The sequence below is a fragment of the Somniosus microcephalus genome, unplaced genomic scaffold, assembly GCF_052327205.1.
Source record: "Somniosus microcephalus isolate GS21.2 unplaced genomic scaffold, FLI_Smic_1.0 unresolved_chr1, whole genome shotgun sequence".
NCBI lineage: Eukaryota > Metazoa > Chordata > Chondrichthyes > Squaliformes > Somniosidae > Somniosus > Somniosus microcephalus.
The window spans coordinates 164,057,910-164,077,401 of record NW_028225179.1 but is presented as its reverse complement, the minus strand read 5'-3'; the positions used below and the strand labels follow the sequence as shown (position 1 = coordinate 164,077,401).

General features: G+C 45.6%; 1 protein-coding gene across 3 annotated transcripts in view; it reads right to left on the bottom strand.

The window, feature by feature from the left end:
* The window catches only part of LOC147096453 (nuclear factor 7, ovary-like), a 145,382-nt gene that overhangs the window by 34,589 nt on the left and 91,301 nt on the right, over nucleotides 1-19,492 (bottom strand). The window contains exons 1-2 of one of the 3 annotated variants that reach the window (XM_085975249.1): nucleotides 17,181-18,044; nucleotides 16,854-17,087 (exon numbers count right to left, since the gene is read on the bottom strand). The exons of the other annotated variants lie outside the window; for them this stretch is intronic. Of the exons in view, the coding sequence (XP_085831375.1) occupies nucleotides 16,854-17,039 (186 nt within the window). The 5' untranslated portion in view covers nucleotides 17,040-17,087; nucleotides 17,181-18,044. Of the gene's footprint in view, nucleotides 1-16,853; nucleotides 17,088-17,180; nucleotides 18,045-19,492 lie in introns of those variants that run through there. 3 annotated transcript variants of the gene reach the window in all.

The following is a 19,492-nucleotide window of genomic DNA, read 5'->3' as shown; positions in this document are numbered from 1 at the left end:
GTTGTCATCCCTGAGACTAAACAATAGAAAATACACAAGCTTGTGGTTTTCTGAAATAGGAAGGACGTCAAGGAGTCAAGTGTGTTAAAGGAAACCATTGCTACGGTTGTTGTCGCATCTTCCCTTAGAGAACAGTGTGAAGTAGTGGGAGGATTCGTGACTGATTAACAGTCTGACAGGCCGCAACATGGACGCTCCTTCCATGGCCGTAACTAACTTTATACCAGGGTGGTTAGGGCTGTATGACAGGAGGGTTTCACGGGCTCGCACAACCCGTATGATGAGGGGCCACCCACTCCTACCAGACCCGAATTACCAAAATAATTCAGAGCCACAGCTCCGGCCTCCACTTGCCTGGACTGTCTACAGCTCGATTTAAACCCTGCACCTTCTGACTGAGAGGCAGGAATACTATCAACAAGCCAAAGGCTTGCGCCTTCACTAAGGTGAAGAAGTTAGACATCCTGGACGGAAGTTTGATAACCCACCTCTGTAGGGTACCGAGACATGTTTTCTATTTTGTAGCATTCTGTGAAGACAGGTTGTACTGCTTCGGCTAAGTGCATCTGAGCATAGCCGTTGCTTTATATGTTCACATTATTGTAGAGCAGCTTCAAAGTACAGAGGAGGCCACGTGCAAAGCACGTGGTATCCAGTTAGTATGTCAAGGAAGATGTATTGTTACATCCTCTCTGTTACACTATTTCAGTAATAGATATTGGACAGTGTGTCAAATCCCACAGGGCCATGACCGATCCGAACCTAGACTCATGTCCAAATTCCTGCCCGCTCCCCGTAACCCTTAATTCCCTTTACTTCTAGGAAACTGTCTATTTCTGTTTTAAATTTATGTAATGATGTAGCTTCTACAGCTTTTTGGGGCAGCATATTCCATGGACCTACCACCCTCTGAGTGAAGTAGTTCCTCCTCATCTCAGTTTTGAAAGAGCAGCCCCTTATTCTAAGACTATGCCCCCTAGTTCTAGTTTCACCCATCATCGGGAACATCCTCCCCGCATCCACCCGATCCAACCCCTTCACAATGTTTCAATAAGATCGCCTCTCATTCTTCTGAACTCCAATGAGTAGAGTCCCAATCTACTCAACCTCTCCTCATATGTCCATCCCCTCATCCCCGGGATTAACCGAGTGATCCTTCTTTGTACTGACTCGAGAGCAAGTATGTCCTTTCTTAAGTATGGACACCAAAACTGTACGCAGTATTCCAGGTGCGGTCTCACCAAAGAAGGGAGAGGGCGGGAGACGCCATTTTGAGCCAGTGGAGAAGAAGGGAGAGCGCGGGAGACGCCATTTTTAGCCAGTCTAACCACACCCAGGGATGCAGAAGAGTGGCAGGGTCACAGCGTTCGACAATGAAGTTGAAGATTGGGCGACATATGTAGAATGCATAGAGGTGTACTGCAAAGCGAATGAAATGCCAGATGCCAGGAAAGCACTGGTATTGTTGAATTCCATGGGTGCAAAAACGTACGGCTTACTGCAAAACCTAGTCACTCCAGAGAAGCCAGTGGAAAAGGATTTTGAAAGCATAGTGGCAATCCTACAGGACCACTTAAACCCCACACCGCTGCTGATAGCAGAAAGATTTAAGTTTCACAAAAGGAACCAGCATAAAGACGAAAGTAATGCTGAGTATTTCACGGATCTGCGCAAGCTATCGAAACACTGCCAGTTTGGAACGAGACTAGCAGATACTTTAAGGGACAAGTTGGTGTGTGGGCTTCAAAGTGAAGGAACCCAGAAACGGCTTCTATCAGAAAAGGATCTTACGCTGGACAAGGCTTTCAACATGGCAGTATCACACGAAGCAGCCGCACGGGGCGCTGCAGAGATACAACGGAGACCGCAAGAATATGGCACAAATGAAATGTCATATGGAGCGGTGAAGTGTTATCGCTGCGGCAGAACAACACACGACCATAAGGATTGTTGGTTCAAGGACCAAGTGTGCAGACAGTGTGGAAAAGTAGGACACATAATAAGAGTCTGCAGGTCGGGAAAGAAAACTAGCAGCAAGAAACCTCCACAGGAGAAGTACAAAAAGGTACCTAAGGTGACGGAGAGTAGTTCAGACGAACAGAAAAGTGATACAGACTCCAGAAGCAAGGTTGTCTGAAACTACATAATGTAACCAAAATGGAGGATCACCAAACTATCTGGGTCACACTCAAGATAGACGGAGTCCAAGTGAAAATGGAATTGGACACAGGATCAGCCCTAACAGTCATAAACCAAAGGGACTACAAGCGGCTATTCTCACATATACCCTTGAGAGATACAGAGATTATCTTGAAGACGTACACGGGGCAAAAAGTCTACCCCAAAGGAAAAATAAGGGTGAACATGATATACAATGACAAGGAAACACCAAAAATGGACTTATATGTATTGCCAGATGGAGGACCACCACTACTAGGACGTGAATGGATCCAGAAGATACAGTTAGATTGGCATGCCATACAAGCACTGACGGTAGATGCCAAAAAGGATGACGACGTCACACCTGAACGACTGTCAAGAATGCTAACTGACGCACAAGAAGTGTTCCAGGAGGGACTCGGAACACTAAAAGGCATAACAGCGACGATCAAAATAGAGGAAAATGCAAGCCCAAAGTTTTTTAAGGCCAGACCGGTGCCTTATGCGATCCGCCCAGCCGTCGAAGCAGAGCTGGAAGGTTTGGAACGTTCTGGAGTACTGTCCAAAGTGGACTGGAGCGAGTGGGCTACACCCATCGTTCCTGTAATGAAGAGGTCGTTGAGTAATACGCCTGGGGAACCAAAGAAGATTCGCATCTGTGGGGACTTTAAGGTGACAGTGAACCCAGTCCTTCACACGGTACAATATCCGCTTCCGAGGATTGAAGATATTTTCGCCTCACTATCTGGAGGAAAACGCTTCACTAAGATTGATCTGGCCCAGGCGTACCTGCAAATGGAGGTAGAAGAAGCCTCGAAACAGTACCTCACAATCAACACTCACAAAGGTCTCTACCAATACAACCAGCTGGTGTTCGGGGTAGCATCAACTCCGGCTATTTGGCAAAGGGCAATGGATCAAGTCCTGCAAGGGATTCCAGGGACCCAGTGTTATTTGGACGACATCCTGGTCACAGACGAAAATGACAGTGATCACCTCGCCAGCCTGGAGCAGGTGCTCACTAGATTGAAGGAATATGGGCTCCGAGCTAATCGCCACAAATGCGGGTTTTTCCAGAAGCAAATCTCGTATTGTGGCCACGTTATTGATGAAGAGGGGTTACATAAGTCCCCTGAAAAGATTGAGGCAGTAGTCAAGGCTCCAGCACCGGAAAATGCGTCACAACTGAGGTCGTTCCTCGGGTTGGTGAACTACTACCATAAGTTCTTGCCGAATTTGTCTACGGTACTACACCCACTGAACACCCTACTGCAAACGGGGGTACCTTGGAAGTGGAATGACGAATGTAAACGAGCTTTCCAGAAGTGCAAAGAATTGATCACATCAAAAGAGGTGTTGGCTCATTTCAACCCAGCACTACCAATTCGGTTGGCGTGTGATGCATCACCGTATGGTATTGGAGCGGTGCTTTCGCACAAAGTCCCGGACGGCTTGGGGAGGCCAGTAGCCTTTGCGTCTCGGTCCCTAACCTCAGCCGAGCGTAACTACGCCCAGATTGACAGGGAGGCCCTCAGCCTGGTGTGGGGAGTGAAAAAGTTCAATCACTATCTGCACGGGCAGAAGTTCACCTTGCTGGCTGACCACCAACCACTTGTCTCCATCTTTAATCCAAAGAAGGGCGTTCCGGTGATGACTGCGCAACGGCTACAAAGATGGTCCCTTTTTCTCGGGGCGAACCAATATGAAATAGAGTATAAGGGCACAAAACAGCATGGAAACGCTGATGGGCTATCACGCCTGCCACTGCCTACTGCGGAGGAAGCACCAGCGGTGGACCCTGTCGAAATATTTTATTCGACTATAATTGAACGCTTGCCAGTAACTAACGCGGATATAGAGAAGGAGACCCGAAATGACCTGACACTGTCTCGGGTATATGATTTGACGGTGAAGGGATGGCCAACACATGGCGACTCACTGTTGCCAGCATTCTCATCCAGAAGAGAACAGCTGTCAGTATGCCAGGGGACCTTGATGTGTGGATCCCGAGTGGTAATTCCACCCAAGTTAAGGGAGAGAGTGCTCAATGAGCTTCACAAAGGCCATCTGGGAGGGGTGAAAATGAAAAGCCTTACTAGGGCTTATGTGTGGTGGCCGGGGATCGATCAGCAAATCGAGGACCTGACAAAGAGCTGCTCAGGATGCCAGAAGGTCCAAAATGCACCACCACATGCCCCTCTACACCCATGGGAGTGGCCCTCCTCTCCATGGCAACGGGTGCATATTGATTTTGCTGGTCCATTCATGGACTCAATGTTCTTAATAGCCGTGGATGCGCACTCGAAATGGCCTGAGGTGATCAAATGTCCTCCACCACCACGGAGAAAACGATTGCAGTCCTACGGACCATATTTGCCAGGAACGGCTTGCCAGAGCAGATTTGCTCTGATAACGGACCGCAGTTTGTGTCCGAAGAGTTTCGGAAATTTATGAAAAGGAATGGGGTAAGGCATTACAAATCCGCCCCGTATCATCCAGCCACAAATGGATTGGCTGAGAGGTTCGTACAAACCTTTAAAAAAGCCGTAAGGGCCATGTGCGATGACGACATTCCACTGCAGCATAAGGTGGACAATTTCCTGTTAGCCTACAGAAATGCGACACATGCAGTTACCAACCAGACCCTGGCCATGATGTTCTTTACCCGAGGGTTGAGGTCTCGTCTGGATTTGCTCAGACCAAATGTACGAAGAAATGTGGAGAATATGCAATTCCAGCACATCAATGAGAAGCCGACAAGGAGCTTCAATGTAGGGCAACCAGTCTTGGCCCGCGACAACCGAACAGAGAAATGGCAACCAGGAACGATATGTACATGGCAGGGGCCACTAATGTACACAGTGGATGTTGGGGAGAACATTGTGAGACGCCATGTCGACCAGATCCTAGCGTCACAGGAACGAGTCAACCCCATGTCTCGCGTACCTGGTAATGAACCCGACATACAGGTAGCATCTACCCCAGAAACAGTAGCATCGGGAGCTGATGAACCAACCGACGACAGGGGGCCAGAATCGCCTCCGCACCAAGAGCAAGACACTCAGGAAAGGCGCTATCCAGAAAGGATCAGGAAGCCGCCCCAAAGACTGAATTTATAAATGGACTATTTTCAGTTAATGTTGCATGTTAAAAGTGTTAATTGTTAAATGAATGTTATGGTACTGTTAATCTAAAAGGGGAGGAATTGTAGTGTATGTGCCTTTAAGGGGAGAACTACTTTTTACAGCTCCTGTATACTGTAGTACCGGCAGTGACCACACCTGTATATAAACCTGAGTAGGGATCTGTACTGTTTAGTTTTAGAGCAACCCTCATCCAGTAAACACCTGTTGGTTGTTCCTCTGCAGTCTCTGTCGATTATTTGAAGGACATACTACCTAAAGATTCACGGATTCAACAACTGTCACTTAAACAGAGTGTTTTTATTTGGGAATATCGAGAGAGAGGAAATTCGGAGAAGAGGAGCAAGGAGTTGTTGCTTTTTGCCTACACTACTTGTAGTGCTTTGTGTTCACAGAATCACAGAATCACAGAAACCCCACAGTGCAGATAGAGGCCATTTCGGCCCATCGAGCCTGCACCGACACATATTCCACCCGATCCCCGTAACCCCTACACCAACACATATCCCACCCTATCCTTGTAACCCCACATATTTAATCCCCCTAACACTAAGGGTCAATTTATCATAGCCAATCAACCTAACCCGCACATCTTTGGACTGTGGGAGGAAACCGGAGCACCCGGAGAAAACCCACGCAAACACGGGGAGAATGTGCAAACTCCACACAGACAGTCGCCCGAGGCCGGATTCGAACCCGGGTCTCTGGCACTGTGAGGCAACAGTGCTAACCACTATGCCACCGTGCTGCCCCGTGTTACAGGGGGATATTTAATTTAATTTACTCATAACGTAATCTAGATCAAATAAGTAGCCCAGAAACTAAACAGTAAACGAAGTTACTTAAATACAAATTTAATTAAATGAAACATGGCGATATAGGGATGGCAGTGCAGGTGGTGTGCTACAACTGCAGAATGTGGGAGTTTGTGCCGATCATTGTGGTCCCAGACAACCACGTTTGCAGTAAGTGCCTGCATCTTGAGGAACTTCAGCTCAGAGTTGGTGAGCTGGAGTCTGAGGTGCAGACATCAGGGTGGGGGAAGAGTCACCTGGGCACATTGATCCAGGAGGCAGTCACACCCCTTAGGTTAGGTAGTGGTACAGGTCTGGTTAGTGGTCAGAGACAGGAGGGTGTGACTGCAACTCAGGCAGGTAAGAGGACCCCAGGAGCAGTGCTGGAGGAACCTCAGCTATTGTCCTTGTCCAACAGGTATGAGGTTCTTGCTGCCTGTGTGGATGAGGGAAAAGCCTGCAGGAAGGATGAGCAAGCTGACCATGGCACCATGGTGCCGGAGGCCATTCAAGTGGGGGGAGTGAAAGGGTAGGGAGTTGTGGCAGGGAACAGTATAGTCAGGGGGATAGATACTGTTCTCTGCAGCCGCGACCGGGAGTTCCGAAGATTGTGCTGCCTGCCCGGTGCCAGTGTTAAAGACATCTCCTCGCAGCTGGGGAAGAACTTGGAGTGGGAAGGGGAGGATCCACTTGTCATGGTTCACGTAGGAACCAACGATATAGGTAGAACAAGGATTGAGGTTCTGTTGAGAGAGTTTGAGGAGTTGGGGTCCAATTTAAAAAGCAGAACCTCAAAAGGTAATAATGGATTGTTACCTGAGCCATGTGTCAATTGGCATAGGGATAAGCAGATTAGAAGGTTAAATGTGTGGCACAAAGTGTGGTGTGGGAGGAAGGTTATTCAGTTCATGGGGCACTGGCACCATTACTGGGGAAAGAGGGAGCTGTTCCATTGGGATGGTCTCCACTTAAATTGGGCTGGGACCAGTGTCCTGGCGAACCGAATAACTAGGGCAGTAGTGGGCTTTAATGGGGGGGGGGGGAGAAGAATTCAGGAAAGAGTAAATTTAAAAGCAGCAAGAGAAATGTCAAGACACGAGAACAGAGTAGAGTTTGGGGTAAAATTAAGCAGCGTTTGTCAGGAAGGGACAGAGAGCGAACAAAGGTGACATCAGGGAAACATACAAAAAAGTCAAAGCTAAAGGCATTATATCTGAATGCACGAAGCATTCACAACAAAATAGATGAATTAATAGCGCAGATAGAAATGAACAGGTTTGACCTAATAGCTATAACGGAGACGTGGTTGCAAAGTGAGCAAGGCTGGAAACTAAATATTCTAGGGTACTTAACTTTTAGAAGAGATAGTGAAACTGGAAAAGGAGGAAGGGTAGCCCTGATAATAAAGGATGGGATAAAGACAGGAGAGAGAGACAGGATCTTAGCTCGGAAAATCAAGAAGTAGAATCAGTTTGGTTGGAGCGAAGAAACAGCAAGGGGCAGTAAACATTGGTGGAGATGTTTATTGGCCCCCAACAGTAGTTGTAATGTAGGGCAGAGTATAAATCAGGAAATTAGAGGCGCATATAACAAGGGTAATACAGTAATCATGGGGGACTTTAATCGACAGATAGACTGGGCAAACCAAGTGTGGGGGACGAGTTCATGGAATGTATGCAAGATAGTTTTCTGGATAGAGAAATGGTGTTCGAGAAATTGACGGGATTGAAGGCCGATAAATCCCCAGGGCCTGATAATCTACATCCTAGAGTACTTAAGGAAGTTGCCCTAGATATAGTAGATGCATTGCTGGTCATCTTCCAAAATTCTATAGACTCTGGATTGGAGGGTAGCTAATGTAACCCCACTATTCAAGAAAGGTGGTAGAGAGAAAACGGGGAATTATAGACCGGTAAGCCTGACATCGGTAGTGGGAAAAATGCTAGAGTCCGTTATAAAAGATGTAATAGCAGAGCATTTGGAAAACAGTGACAGGATCGGACAAAGTCAACATGGATTCACAAAAGGTAAATCATGCCTGACTAATCTACTGGAATTTTTTGAGGATGTAACTGGTAGAATAGATAAGGGCGAACCAGTGGATATGGTGTATTTGGACTTTCAGAAGGCTTTCGATAAGGTCCCGCATAAGAGATTAAAGCACATGGGATTGGGGGTAAGATACTGACTTGGATAGAGAACTGGTTGGCAGACAGGAAGCAAAGAGTTGGATTAAACGTGTCTTTTTCCGAGTGGCAGGCAGTGACTAATGGGGTACCGCAAGGATCGGTGCTAGGACCCCAGCTATTCACAATTTATATTAATGGTCTAGACGAGGGAACTAGATGAAATATCTCCAAGTTTGCAGAAGACACAAAGCTGGGTGGGCGTGTGTGCTGTGAGGAGGATGCAGAGAAACTCCAGTATGATTTGGACAGGTTGCATCATTGGGCAGATGCATGGCAGATGCAGTGTAATGTGGGTAACTGCGAGGTTATCCACTTTGGTGGCAAAAACAGGAAGACAGATTATTATCTGAACGGCAATAGATTGGGAAAAGGGGAAGTGCAACGAGATCTGGGTGTCCTTGTGCACTAGTCGCTGAAGGTAAGCATGCAGGTGCAGCGGGCGATTAAGAAGGCAAATGGTATGTTGTCCTTCATAGCGAGAGGATTCGAGTACAAGAGTAAGGATGTCTTGCTGCAGTTGTACAGGGCCTTGGTGAGACCACACCTTGAGTAGTGTGTGCAGTTTTGGTCGCCTTATCTAGGGAAGGATGTTCTTGCCATGAAGGGAGTGCAGCGAAGATTCACCAGGCTGATACCTGGGATGGCAGGAATGACGTATGAGGAGAGATTGGGTCGATTGGGCTTGTACTCTCTAGAGTTTAGAAGAATGAGAGGGGATCTCATTGAAACTTATAAAATTCTAACAGGACTAGACAGACGAGATGCAGGAAGGATGTTCCCGATGGCAGGGAATCCAGAACCAGGGGTCACAGTCTAAGGATAAGGGGTAAGCCATTTAGGACAAAGATGAGGAATTTCTTCACCCAGAGAGTGGTGAACCTGTGGAATTCTCTACCACAGAAGACAGTGGAGGCCAATTCATTAAATATATTCAACAAGGAGTTAGATATATAAGAACATAAGAAATAGGAGCAGGAGTAGGCCAATCGGCCCCTCGAGCCTGCTCCGCCATTCAATAAGATCATGGCTGATCTGATCCTAACCGCCAATCCACAATCACAGAACCATCTCCTGAATCTAACAGAATTAGACACCCGAAATAGGAGCAGGATCAGGCTACACGGCCCCTGGGCCCACTCCGCTACCCACAGGGCCATGACCGATCCGAACCTAGACTCATGTCCAAATTCCTGCCCGCTCCCCTTAATTCCCTTTACTTCTAGGAAACTGTCTATTTCTGTTTTAAATTTATGTCATGATGTAGCTTCTACAGCTTTTTGGGGCAGCATATTCCATGGACCTACCACCCTCTGAGTGAAGTAGTTCCTCCTCATCTCAGTTTTGAAAGAGCAGCCCCTTATTCTAAGACTATGCCCCCTAGTTCTAGTTTCACCCATCATCGGGAACATCCTCCCCGCATCCACCCGATCCAACCCCTTCACAATCTTATATGTTTCAATAAGATCGCCTCTCATTCTTCTGAACTCCAATGAGTAGAGTCCCAACCTACTCAACCTCTCCTCATATGTCCATCCCCTCATCCCCGGGATTAACCGAGTGAACCTTCTTTGTACTGACTCGAGAGCAAGTATGTCCTTTCTTAAGTATGGACACCAAAACTGTATGCAGTATTCCAGGTGCGGTCTCACCAATACCTTGTACAACTGAAGCAATACCTCCCTATTTTTATATTCTATCCCCCTAACAATGAACGCCAACATTCCATTGGCCTTCTTAATCACTTGCTGCACCTGCATACTAACCTTTAGAGTTTCGTGCACCAGGACCCCCAGATCCCTTTGTACTTCAGTACTTTCCAGTTTCTTGCCATTAAGATAATAACTTGCTCTACGATTTTTCCTGCCAAAGTGCAGAACCTCACACTTTCCAGTATTGTATTCCATCTGCCAAATCTCTGCCCACTTACTTAGCCTGTCTATGTCCCCTTGCAGGTTTTTTATGTCCTCCTCACTCACTACTTTCCCTCCCATCTTAGTATCATCTGCAAACTTTGATATGTTACACTCGGTCCCCTCCTCCAAATCGTTAATATAGATTGTAAAGAGTTGGGGACCCAGCACTGACCCCTGCGGAACACCACTAGTTACTGATTGCCAGTCTGAGAATGAACCATTTATCCCAACTCTCTGCCTTCTGTTAGATAGCCAATCCTCTATCCATGCCAGAATATTACCCCCAATCCCGTGATTTTTTATCTTAAGCAATAATCTTTTGTGTGGCACCTTGTCAAATGCCTTTTGGAAGTCTAAATACACTACGTCCACTGGTTCCCCTTTATCCACCCTATATGTTACTTCCTCAAAGAACTTCAGCAAATTTGTCAAACATGACTTCCCCTTCATAAAACCATGCTGACTTTGTCCTATTAAATTATGATTATCCAAATGTCCTGTTACTGTCTCCTTAATAATGGACTCCAAAATTTTACCTACCACAGATGTTAGGCTAACCGGTCTATAGTTTCCAGCCTTCTGTCTACTGCCCTTTTTAAATAAGGGTGTTACATTAGCAGTTTTCCAGTCTGCCGGGACCTTTGCCGAGTCCAGGGAGTTTTGGAAAATTATTACCAATGCATCCACAATCCCTACCGCCACTTCCCTCAAGACCCTAGGATGTAAGCCATCGGATCCAGGTGATTTATCCGCCTTGAGTCCCATTATTTTACCGAGTACCACTTCCTTAGTGATTTTGATCGTGTTTAGCTCCTCCCCCCCTTTTGCCCCCTGTTTGTCCAGTGTTGGGATATTCTTCGTGTCTTCTACTGTAAAGACTGATATAAAATATTCATTCAGTGTTTTTGCCATCTCCATATTTCCCACCATTAATTTCCCGGTCTCATCCTCTAAGGGACCAACATTTACTTTAGCCACCCTTTTTCTTTTTATATAACTATAAAAACTCTTACTATCTGTTTTTATATTTTTTGCTAATTTACTTTCATAATCTATCTTCCCTTTCTTAATCAATCTTTTTGTTATTTTTTGCTGTCTTTTAAAGTTTTCCCAATCCTCTATCCTCCCACTAGATTTGGCTACTTTATATGCCCTTGTTTTTAGTCGAATACTATCCTTAATTTCTTTACTTAGCCACGGATGGCTGTCTTTTCTTTTACACCCTTTTCTTCTCAGTGGAATATATTTTTTTTGGAAGTTGTAAAATAACTCCTTAAATGTACACCACTGATCATGTATCGTCTTACCCTTTAATCTATTTTCCCAATCCACTCTACTCAATTCCGCTCTCATACCTTCATAGTCTCCTTTATTCAAGCTTAGCACGCTTGTTTGAGATCCAACCTTCTCACCCTCTAATTGAATATGGAATTCAACCATGTTATGGTCACTCATTCCAAGGGGGTCCTTTACTAGGACATTTTTAATTAATCCTGTCTCGTTACACAGGACCAGATCTAAGGTTGCTTGCCCCCTGGTCGGTTCAGTTACATACTGCTCAAGAAGCCCATCCCTAATACACTCAATGAACTCATCCTCAAGGCAGCCCTGCCCAATTTGATTTGTCCAATTAATATGATAGTTAAAATCCCCCATAATTATAGCTGTTCCCTTATTACAAGCCTCAACTATTTCCTGATTGATACTCCATCCAACAGAGTTGCCACTGTTCGGAGGCCTATAGACTAGTCCACTAGTGTTTTTTCCCCCTTATTATTCCTTACCTCCACCCAAACTGTTTCATTATCCTGATCTTTTGACCCAATATCATTTCTCTGTATTACAGTGATTTCTTCCTTTATTAACATAGCCACCCCACCTCCCCTTCCTTCCTGCCTGTCCTTCCTGATTGTTAAATAACCTGGTATGTTTAATTCCCAGGCATTGTCACCCTGCAGCCATGTTTCTGTAATGGCCACAAGATCATACCCATATGTCGTTATTTGTGCCATTAACTCGTCTATTTTGTTACGAATGCTACGTGCATTCAGATAGAGAACTTTCAAATATGTTTTGTGACATTTATTGAGGCTAAAGGGATCAAGGGATCTGGAGAGAAGACAGGGACAGGGTACTGAATTTGGATGATCAGCCATGATCTCATTAAATGGCGAAACAGGCTCGAGAGTCCAAATGGCCGACTCCTGCTCCTATCTCCTATGTTTCTATCAGTATGTTGAGGAGCCAAGCAGGGAACAGACTCTTTTAGATCTAGTATTGTGCAATGAAAAAGGGTTAATTAATAACCTTGTAGTAAAGGGGCCTTTAGGGAAGAGTGACCATAATATGATAGAATTTTATATTGAGTTTGAAAGTGATTTAGTTAAATCCAAAACTAGGATCTTAATCTAAACAAAGCAAACTACGTAGGTCTGATGGGCGAGTTGGCTAAGGTAAATTGGGAAACTACATTGAAAGGTGTGACAGTGGACGAGCAATAGCTAACCTTTAAAGAATTAATACATAATTTACAACAAATACACATTCCTTTAAGCCACAAAAACTCCCACTGGAAAGGTGGTCCAACCGTGGCTAGCAAGAGAAGTTACAGATAGTATTAGATCAAAGGAAGAGGCTTAGAATGTTCCAAAAACAGTAGTAAGCCTGAGGATTGGGAGGATTTTAGAATTCAGCAAAGGAGGACCAAGAATTTGATACGGTAAGAGAAAAAAGAATACGAGAGTCAATTAGCCAGAGACATAAAACCAGATTGTAAACGTTTCTATAGGTATGTAAATAGGAAGAGATTAGTGAAATTAAACATGGGCCCATTAGAGACAGGCAAATTATATCAGGCAATAAGGAAATGGCAGAGACATTAAACAAAGACTTTGTAACTGTTTTCACAGTGGAAGACACAAAAAACATTCCGGCAATAATGGGGAACCAAGGTCTTGCAAACATTGTGGGTCAGTAATTCCTCCCCAAACGCGCGAGTACGGAAGGGGTACTCACGCGTCTGGCCGGAGGTAATGCCGGTTTTCAGCATGCACAGCGCATGCGCTGAAAACCGGCATTTCCTCTCCTCTAACCCAAGAGGTGAAGAGGCTAGCGCGTGCGCTGTAGGGGGCAGCGCGTGCCTCTTGGATTTCCTCTGTTTTGGGGGATTTGCGCATGTCTAAAGGCCTCCGGTCTTTACGCTTGTAAAAAGCACACGTAAGTATTTATTTTTACAGGTAAGTGGTGTTTTATTGCAGTTTAGAATTTTTTTTCCACAGGTTTATTATTTTAAAGAATCTACAATAAGGTAAGTTTAGTTTTAGACCCTTTTTATTAAAAATTTATTTTTTTCAAAAAAAAATATTATTGTTTAAATTATTTTTTTTAACTTATTTATACTTAATTTAATGATTGGGATGCTTTTTAAATTTTTATTTAAAGTTTAAATAGTGTTTTGGGCCCCCGTAGTTTTCATGAGTTTGACAGTTCTTACTCTCAAACTCATGAATGAACCTTCCCCTCCCCTGATTGGCTGCACAGTGCTCACCTGATCCCAGCCGGCACATCGCACTAACTACGCCGCTGGGTCAGGTAAGCACTGCGCGCCGACATCGGAACCGGGCCTGTGACAGGAAATGCAAGCAGGCCCGGGCTTCAGATGTCAGCGCGCAGGGTGAGTGCAGATCGGGGGCTTGCACCCGCGGCAAGCCCCCGACACCAAGTTCTGGGTGAATCACGTTTAAAGATAAACAATCTGCCCTTATTTGGTATTTCACTTTAATTGCATATTATTTAGAGTTGAAAAGCACAACTTGAAGCAATTTGAGAAACAGAGAGATAGATAGCTGCAGCACAGGAGTGTCTCTGCGACACAAGCGAGGAGCTGGGGAATGTAAAATGCAGGTGCTACAGCGCCTCCACTTCCAGGAGGGTGCAATTACAGAGTAACAGGTTTAGATAGGCAGTTTCCATCATAAATATTGGCATAGGAATATATATTGTAAAAAATTGACAATGGGATGTGCATACAGGAGCAGCAAATAACTGGGCCAGGTTCACAGAGTCAATTTAGTCCCATTTAAAAGTTATACATTTTGCCCTCATTTTAATATTTCCATTATTAATGCCCATATCCACGCTTACAATAAAAGTTGCCGTAGCAATCTTGGCGTGCTGCAATACACTCTGCCAATAATGTTGGTGCTGCAGTGCCACCACTGGCGGGAGGATCGAATTACAGGCTGAAAAATTAACATAGGCTATTTCCAGCACACGTGGTAACAGGGGAATTTACAATGAGAAACATTTACAAAAAGTGAGACCAAGTGTAACATTTGTAATGCATTAAACGGTAAAAGATAGATAGGTGAAGACGAAGCTGCTGCTTCCGCTGTCTTTCCTGGTATTAAAAGTGCAAACTATCACTTAGCACAGCTTTGCCCATGGGTGCTTTGTCCCCATACAAGGTGGGGGCAGCAACAGGACAGCTGTGGTTTGCCAGCTGTAGACTGCAATATCCCATTAACTACAATCTACCGACACCTCTCAAATCTAGAAGGCTGTTTTGGACCACCGCTGAAGCCCCTCAGCGATCCCCCCTCAGCCTTGAAGACCGATGGCGAAATGTTTGGAAGAACTGCAACATATGGAATGGATTTATGGTGAACAAAATTGAGGCTCATGGAATAGGTGGGTCAGTGGCAGCTTGGATAAGGAGTAGGCTTAAGGACAGAAAACAGCGAGTTGTGGTGAATGGCTCTTTTTCAGACTGGAGGATGGTAGACAGTGGTGTTCCCCAAGGGTCAGTGCTGGGGCCACTGCTTTTTTTAATATATATAAAATCCTGGATATTGGAATACAGAGTAGAATTTCTAAATTTGTCGATGACACCAAACTTAGGGTTGTGGCAAACAGTGAGGATGATACCAATCAACTGCAACAGGACATAGACAGGCTAGCAGAATGGGCAGACAAGTGGCAGATGGAATTTAATACAGAGAAGTGTGAGGTGATGCATTTTGGCAGAAGGAACAGGGAGAGGCAATATACACTTAATGGCACAGTTTTAAAGAGTGTGCAGGGACAGAGGGACCTGGGAGTTAATGGGCATAGGTCCCTGAAGGTGGCAGGACATATTGAGAGAGTGGTTAATAAAGCATATGGGATCTTGGGCTTCATAAATAGAGGTATTGAGTGCAAAAGCAGAGAAGTTATGCTGAACCTTTATAAAGCGCTGGTTAGGCCACAACTGGAGTATTGCGTCCAGTTCTGGCCACCACACTTTAGGAAGGATGTGAAGGCCCTTGAGAGGGTGCAGAGGAGATTTACCAGAATGGTTCCGGGGATGGGTGATCTTAGCTACAAGGACAGGTTGGAGAAGCTGGATTTGTTTCCATTAGGGCAAAGGAGGTTGAGGGGTGATTTGCTAGACGGGGAAAGGCTGTTCCCACTAGTTGATGGTACAAGGACTAAGGGACACAGATTTAATGTTTTGGGCAAGAGATACAGGGGGGATGTGAGGAAAAGCTTTTTTACGCAGCGAGTGGTGAGGACCTGGAATTCGCTGCTGATGGAAGTGGTGGAAGCGGAGACACTCAATGTTTTCAAGGGGAGACTGGATAGGCACTTGAGGGAAATAAACTTGCAGGGCTACGGGGATAGAGCGGAGGAATGGGACTAACTGGATTGCTCTACAGAGAGCCGGCACGGACTCAATGGGCCAAATGGCCTCCATCTGTGCCGTTATGACTCTATGTTGCCTTATAGAGGACCCCACAGTACAACCTGAAGGATCAAACCTTCCTCGCAAACAGTGGACAACCATCAACCGCCTCAGAATCGGTCATGGTAGATGCTGCCACCTTCTCCATAGATGAGAGATTAAAGCATCCCCATCATGCGACTGTGGAGCTCCTAATCAGAGCCTGGCGCACATCATTGAGCACTGCCCACAGAGGAAATTCGCAGGCAGCCTACAAGATATTGACACTGTTACACCGGAAGCTTTGGCCTGGATATCTGACTTAGATATTGACATTTGATTTGATTTGTCAATACCATATGAAAGAAGAAGACTGCATTGGAAATAGCACTACAATCGATACAAGGGCGGAGCTCTGTGGCACCCTGCAGCGCTGGTCTCGAACTGTTCTGACGCTCAGGTGGGAACATCCACTTTCTATACCTTGAAGACTCTGCAATAAGTTTATGAGCTGCCCGAGAGATGGGAGAGGCTCCTGAACCGGGAATCACACCGGCCGGAGTTACAATCTGCAGGCAACACCGTGAGAGGCGCTTCTCCCCCTGGGCAATCACACTCCGCTTGGATTCGGCGCATCCAGAGACAGAGTGGGATCCTAAACCGCTCTGCATCCGGGGAAAAGCTAGCGCTGTACTTGTATAGTGAAGGTCGGAAACCAACTACAGATTGTTAGATTCCATGGTGATAATAATATGGAATTTAGCGCCCCCACAATAATGATATCCCACAATAAATATAAAATGTTACCTCAAAATGTGCGAAAAGGCAGTAAGAGAACGGTTTAATGAGGTTTAAAAAATGAATTACACGATACGATTATCTATACGGGACAAAAGCTATTTTGAATTTTGTCTAACTTTGTATCATTTTATTTCAATAAAACAAGGTCTTACCTTCAGAAATGTGACTGTGTCTTGTTCCTCCATCTGTCTCTGTAACTTGGATATTTCTCGTTCCACACAATCTAACTCCTGTTGGATTCCACTGAGGTTTGTCTCCATTGATTTTAGAATCTCCCCCTCTTGTTCCCTGAGATCTCGGATTAAACGCTGCTCTTTCTCAGTGAGAATCTGGTGCATTTGAGCGAACTCGGATGTGATGTGGGTCTGCAGACTGCTCGACTGTTCCTACCAAATGAAATGTGAAACATAATTAATGTACCGCGATAAAGGGAACAAAACTAACCGAGATCCCAGATAATCAGCACAGGGAGACCTTACCCTAACTGCGGAAATCTGCTGTTCCTGCCGCCGTGCGGTGTCCAGAGCCGAATCCTTTCTCTTTGTAGCCGATTCTAGGGATGATGTCAGTTTATCCTGGAATTAGAAGTTAACTGAATGTAAAGTTTAAACACGAAAAACAGAGAGAAATGTTGCCAGAGATTCTACCCTCCATCTTACCCGGTACATATGCACAGCCTCGTGTATCGGCATGAAGTTGTGGGAATTGTGACCCCGCCGGTCTTTAGCAACAAGACAAATCACACAGATCAGTTTCTTGTCAGTTTCACAAAACAGCTTCAGTTCTTCCTGATGTTCCTCACACTGATGTTTAATTTCCTTCTCTTTCGGATTCAGCTTCAGATTCCGAACTTTCTCGGCCAGATTCGCTTAGGCCCGATTAACCCTGGGGTTTCTTTCCGGAAACTGGGCTCTACATTCCGGGCAGGAGTTTGTCTCCTTATTTTCCCAATACCGTGTGATACAGGAGCGGCAGAAGTTGTGGCCACACTCCAGTGAAACCGGACCGGTGAAGAAATCCAGACAAATGGGACACATTAATTCATCTGTTAGACTCTCGACCTGCTGTCTGTTCGCCATGTTCACTCTCAGCACTTCCTGATTCAAACCGCTTTCAGTTTATGTCTGCGACAGGGTGGATCCAGCCTGAGTTACCGCACACACCAGCCCGTTCCGTCAGTGCTGGATTGTTTACCAGCGCACAGAGAAATGTTTCAAATCGCTCTCGGAATATATAGAGAGGTGGATCGATCGACCGATCGAGAGATAGACAGACCGACCGTCCAACCCACCCATCCACCGACTCACCGACTGACTCACAGACAGACTGATTGACTCACTGACTCACCAGGCTCACTCATTCACGGACTGACTGATTCACTGACTGACTCACTGATACACTGACTCACTCACTGTGATTGACTCACTCACTACCTCGCTCACTGACTGACTCACTGATACACTGACTCACTCACTCATTCACGGACTCACTCACTGACTGACCCACTGATACACTGACTCACTCACTGTGATTGACTCACTCACTGCCTCGCTCACTGACTGACTCACTGATACACTGACTCACTCACTCATTCACGGACTCGCTCACTGACTGACTCACTGATACACTGACTCACTCACTCATTCACGGACTCACTCACTGACTGACCCACTGATACACTGACTCACTCACTGTGATTGACTCACTCACTGCCTCGCTGACTGACTGACTGATTCACTGACTGACTCACCGACTCACTCATTCACGGACTCACTCACTGACTGACTCACTGATACACTGACTCACTCACTGTGATTGACTCACTCACTGCCTCGCTCACTGACTGACTGATTCACTGACTGACTCACCGACTCACTCATTCACGGACTCACTCACTGACTGACTCACTGATACACTGACTCACTCACTGTGATTGACTCACTCACTGACCCACTCACTGACTGACTGATTCATTGACTGACTCACCGACTCACTCATTCACCGACTCACTCATTCACGGACTCACTGATACACTGACTCACTCACTGTGATTGACTCACTCACTGCCTCGCTCACTGACTGACTGACTCACCGACTCACTCATTCATGGACTCACTCATTCACGGACTCACTGATACACTGACTCACTCACTGTGATTGACTCACTCACTGCCTCGCTCACTGACTGACTGACTCACCGACTCACTCATTCATGGACTCACTCATTCACGGACTCACTGATACACTGACTCACTCACTGTGATTGACTCACTCACTGACCCGCTCACTGACTGACTCACTCATTCACGGACTCACTGATACACAGACTCACTCACTGTGATTGACTCAATTCAATTCGATTCAATTCAAATCGCTTTATTGGCATGACAAGGTACATCTTATGTTGCCAAAGGATCGAAAAACATTCATGGTTGAACACATAAACGCAGATCTATCCATACAGTGTATAAACAGATATATCCCTGAGTGTATAAATATACATTCATATAATTTGTATATACTCTTTTCTTAGACTTAATGGTTGTCCCTCTGTTTATGGCAAGCTGTAACATAGTGTGCCGCTAAGGTTACACAATTTCTCTGTTCCCCTAGTAGGTAAGGGAGTTTTTGGTTGTCATTCAAATTTCTGAATTCAGGGCATATTTTTGTGAATTTTGGGTAGAAATTCTCCCTGATGCCCTGATATTTTCCACAAACTGTGAGGAAGTGCATCTCTGTCTCCACCACTCCCTGACTGCAGTGAGAGCATATCCTGTCCTCTCTTGGTAGC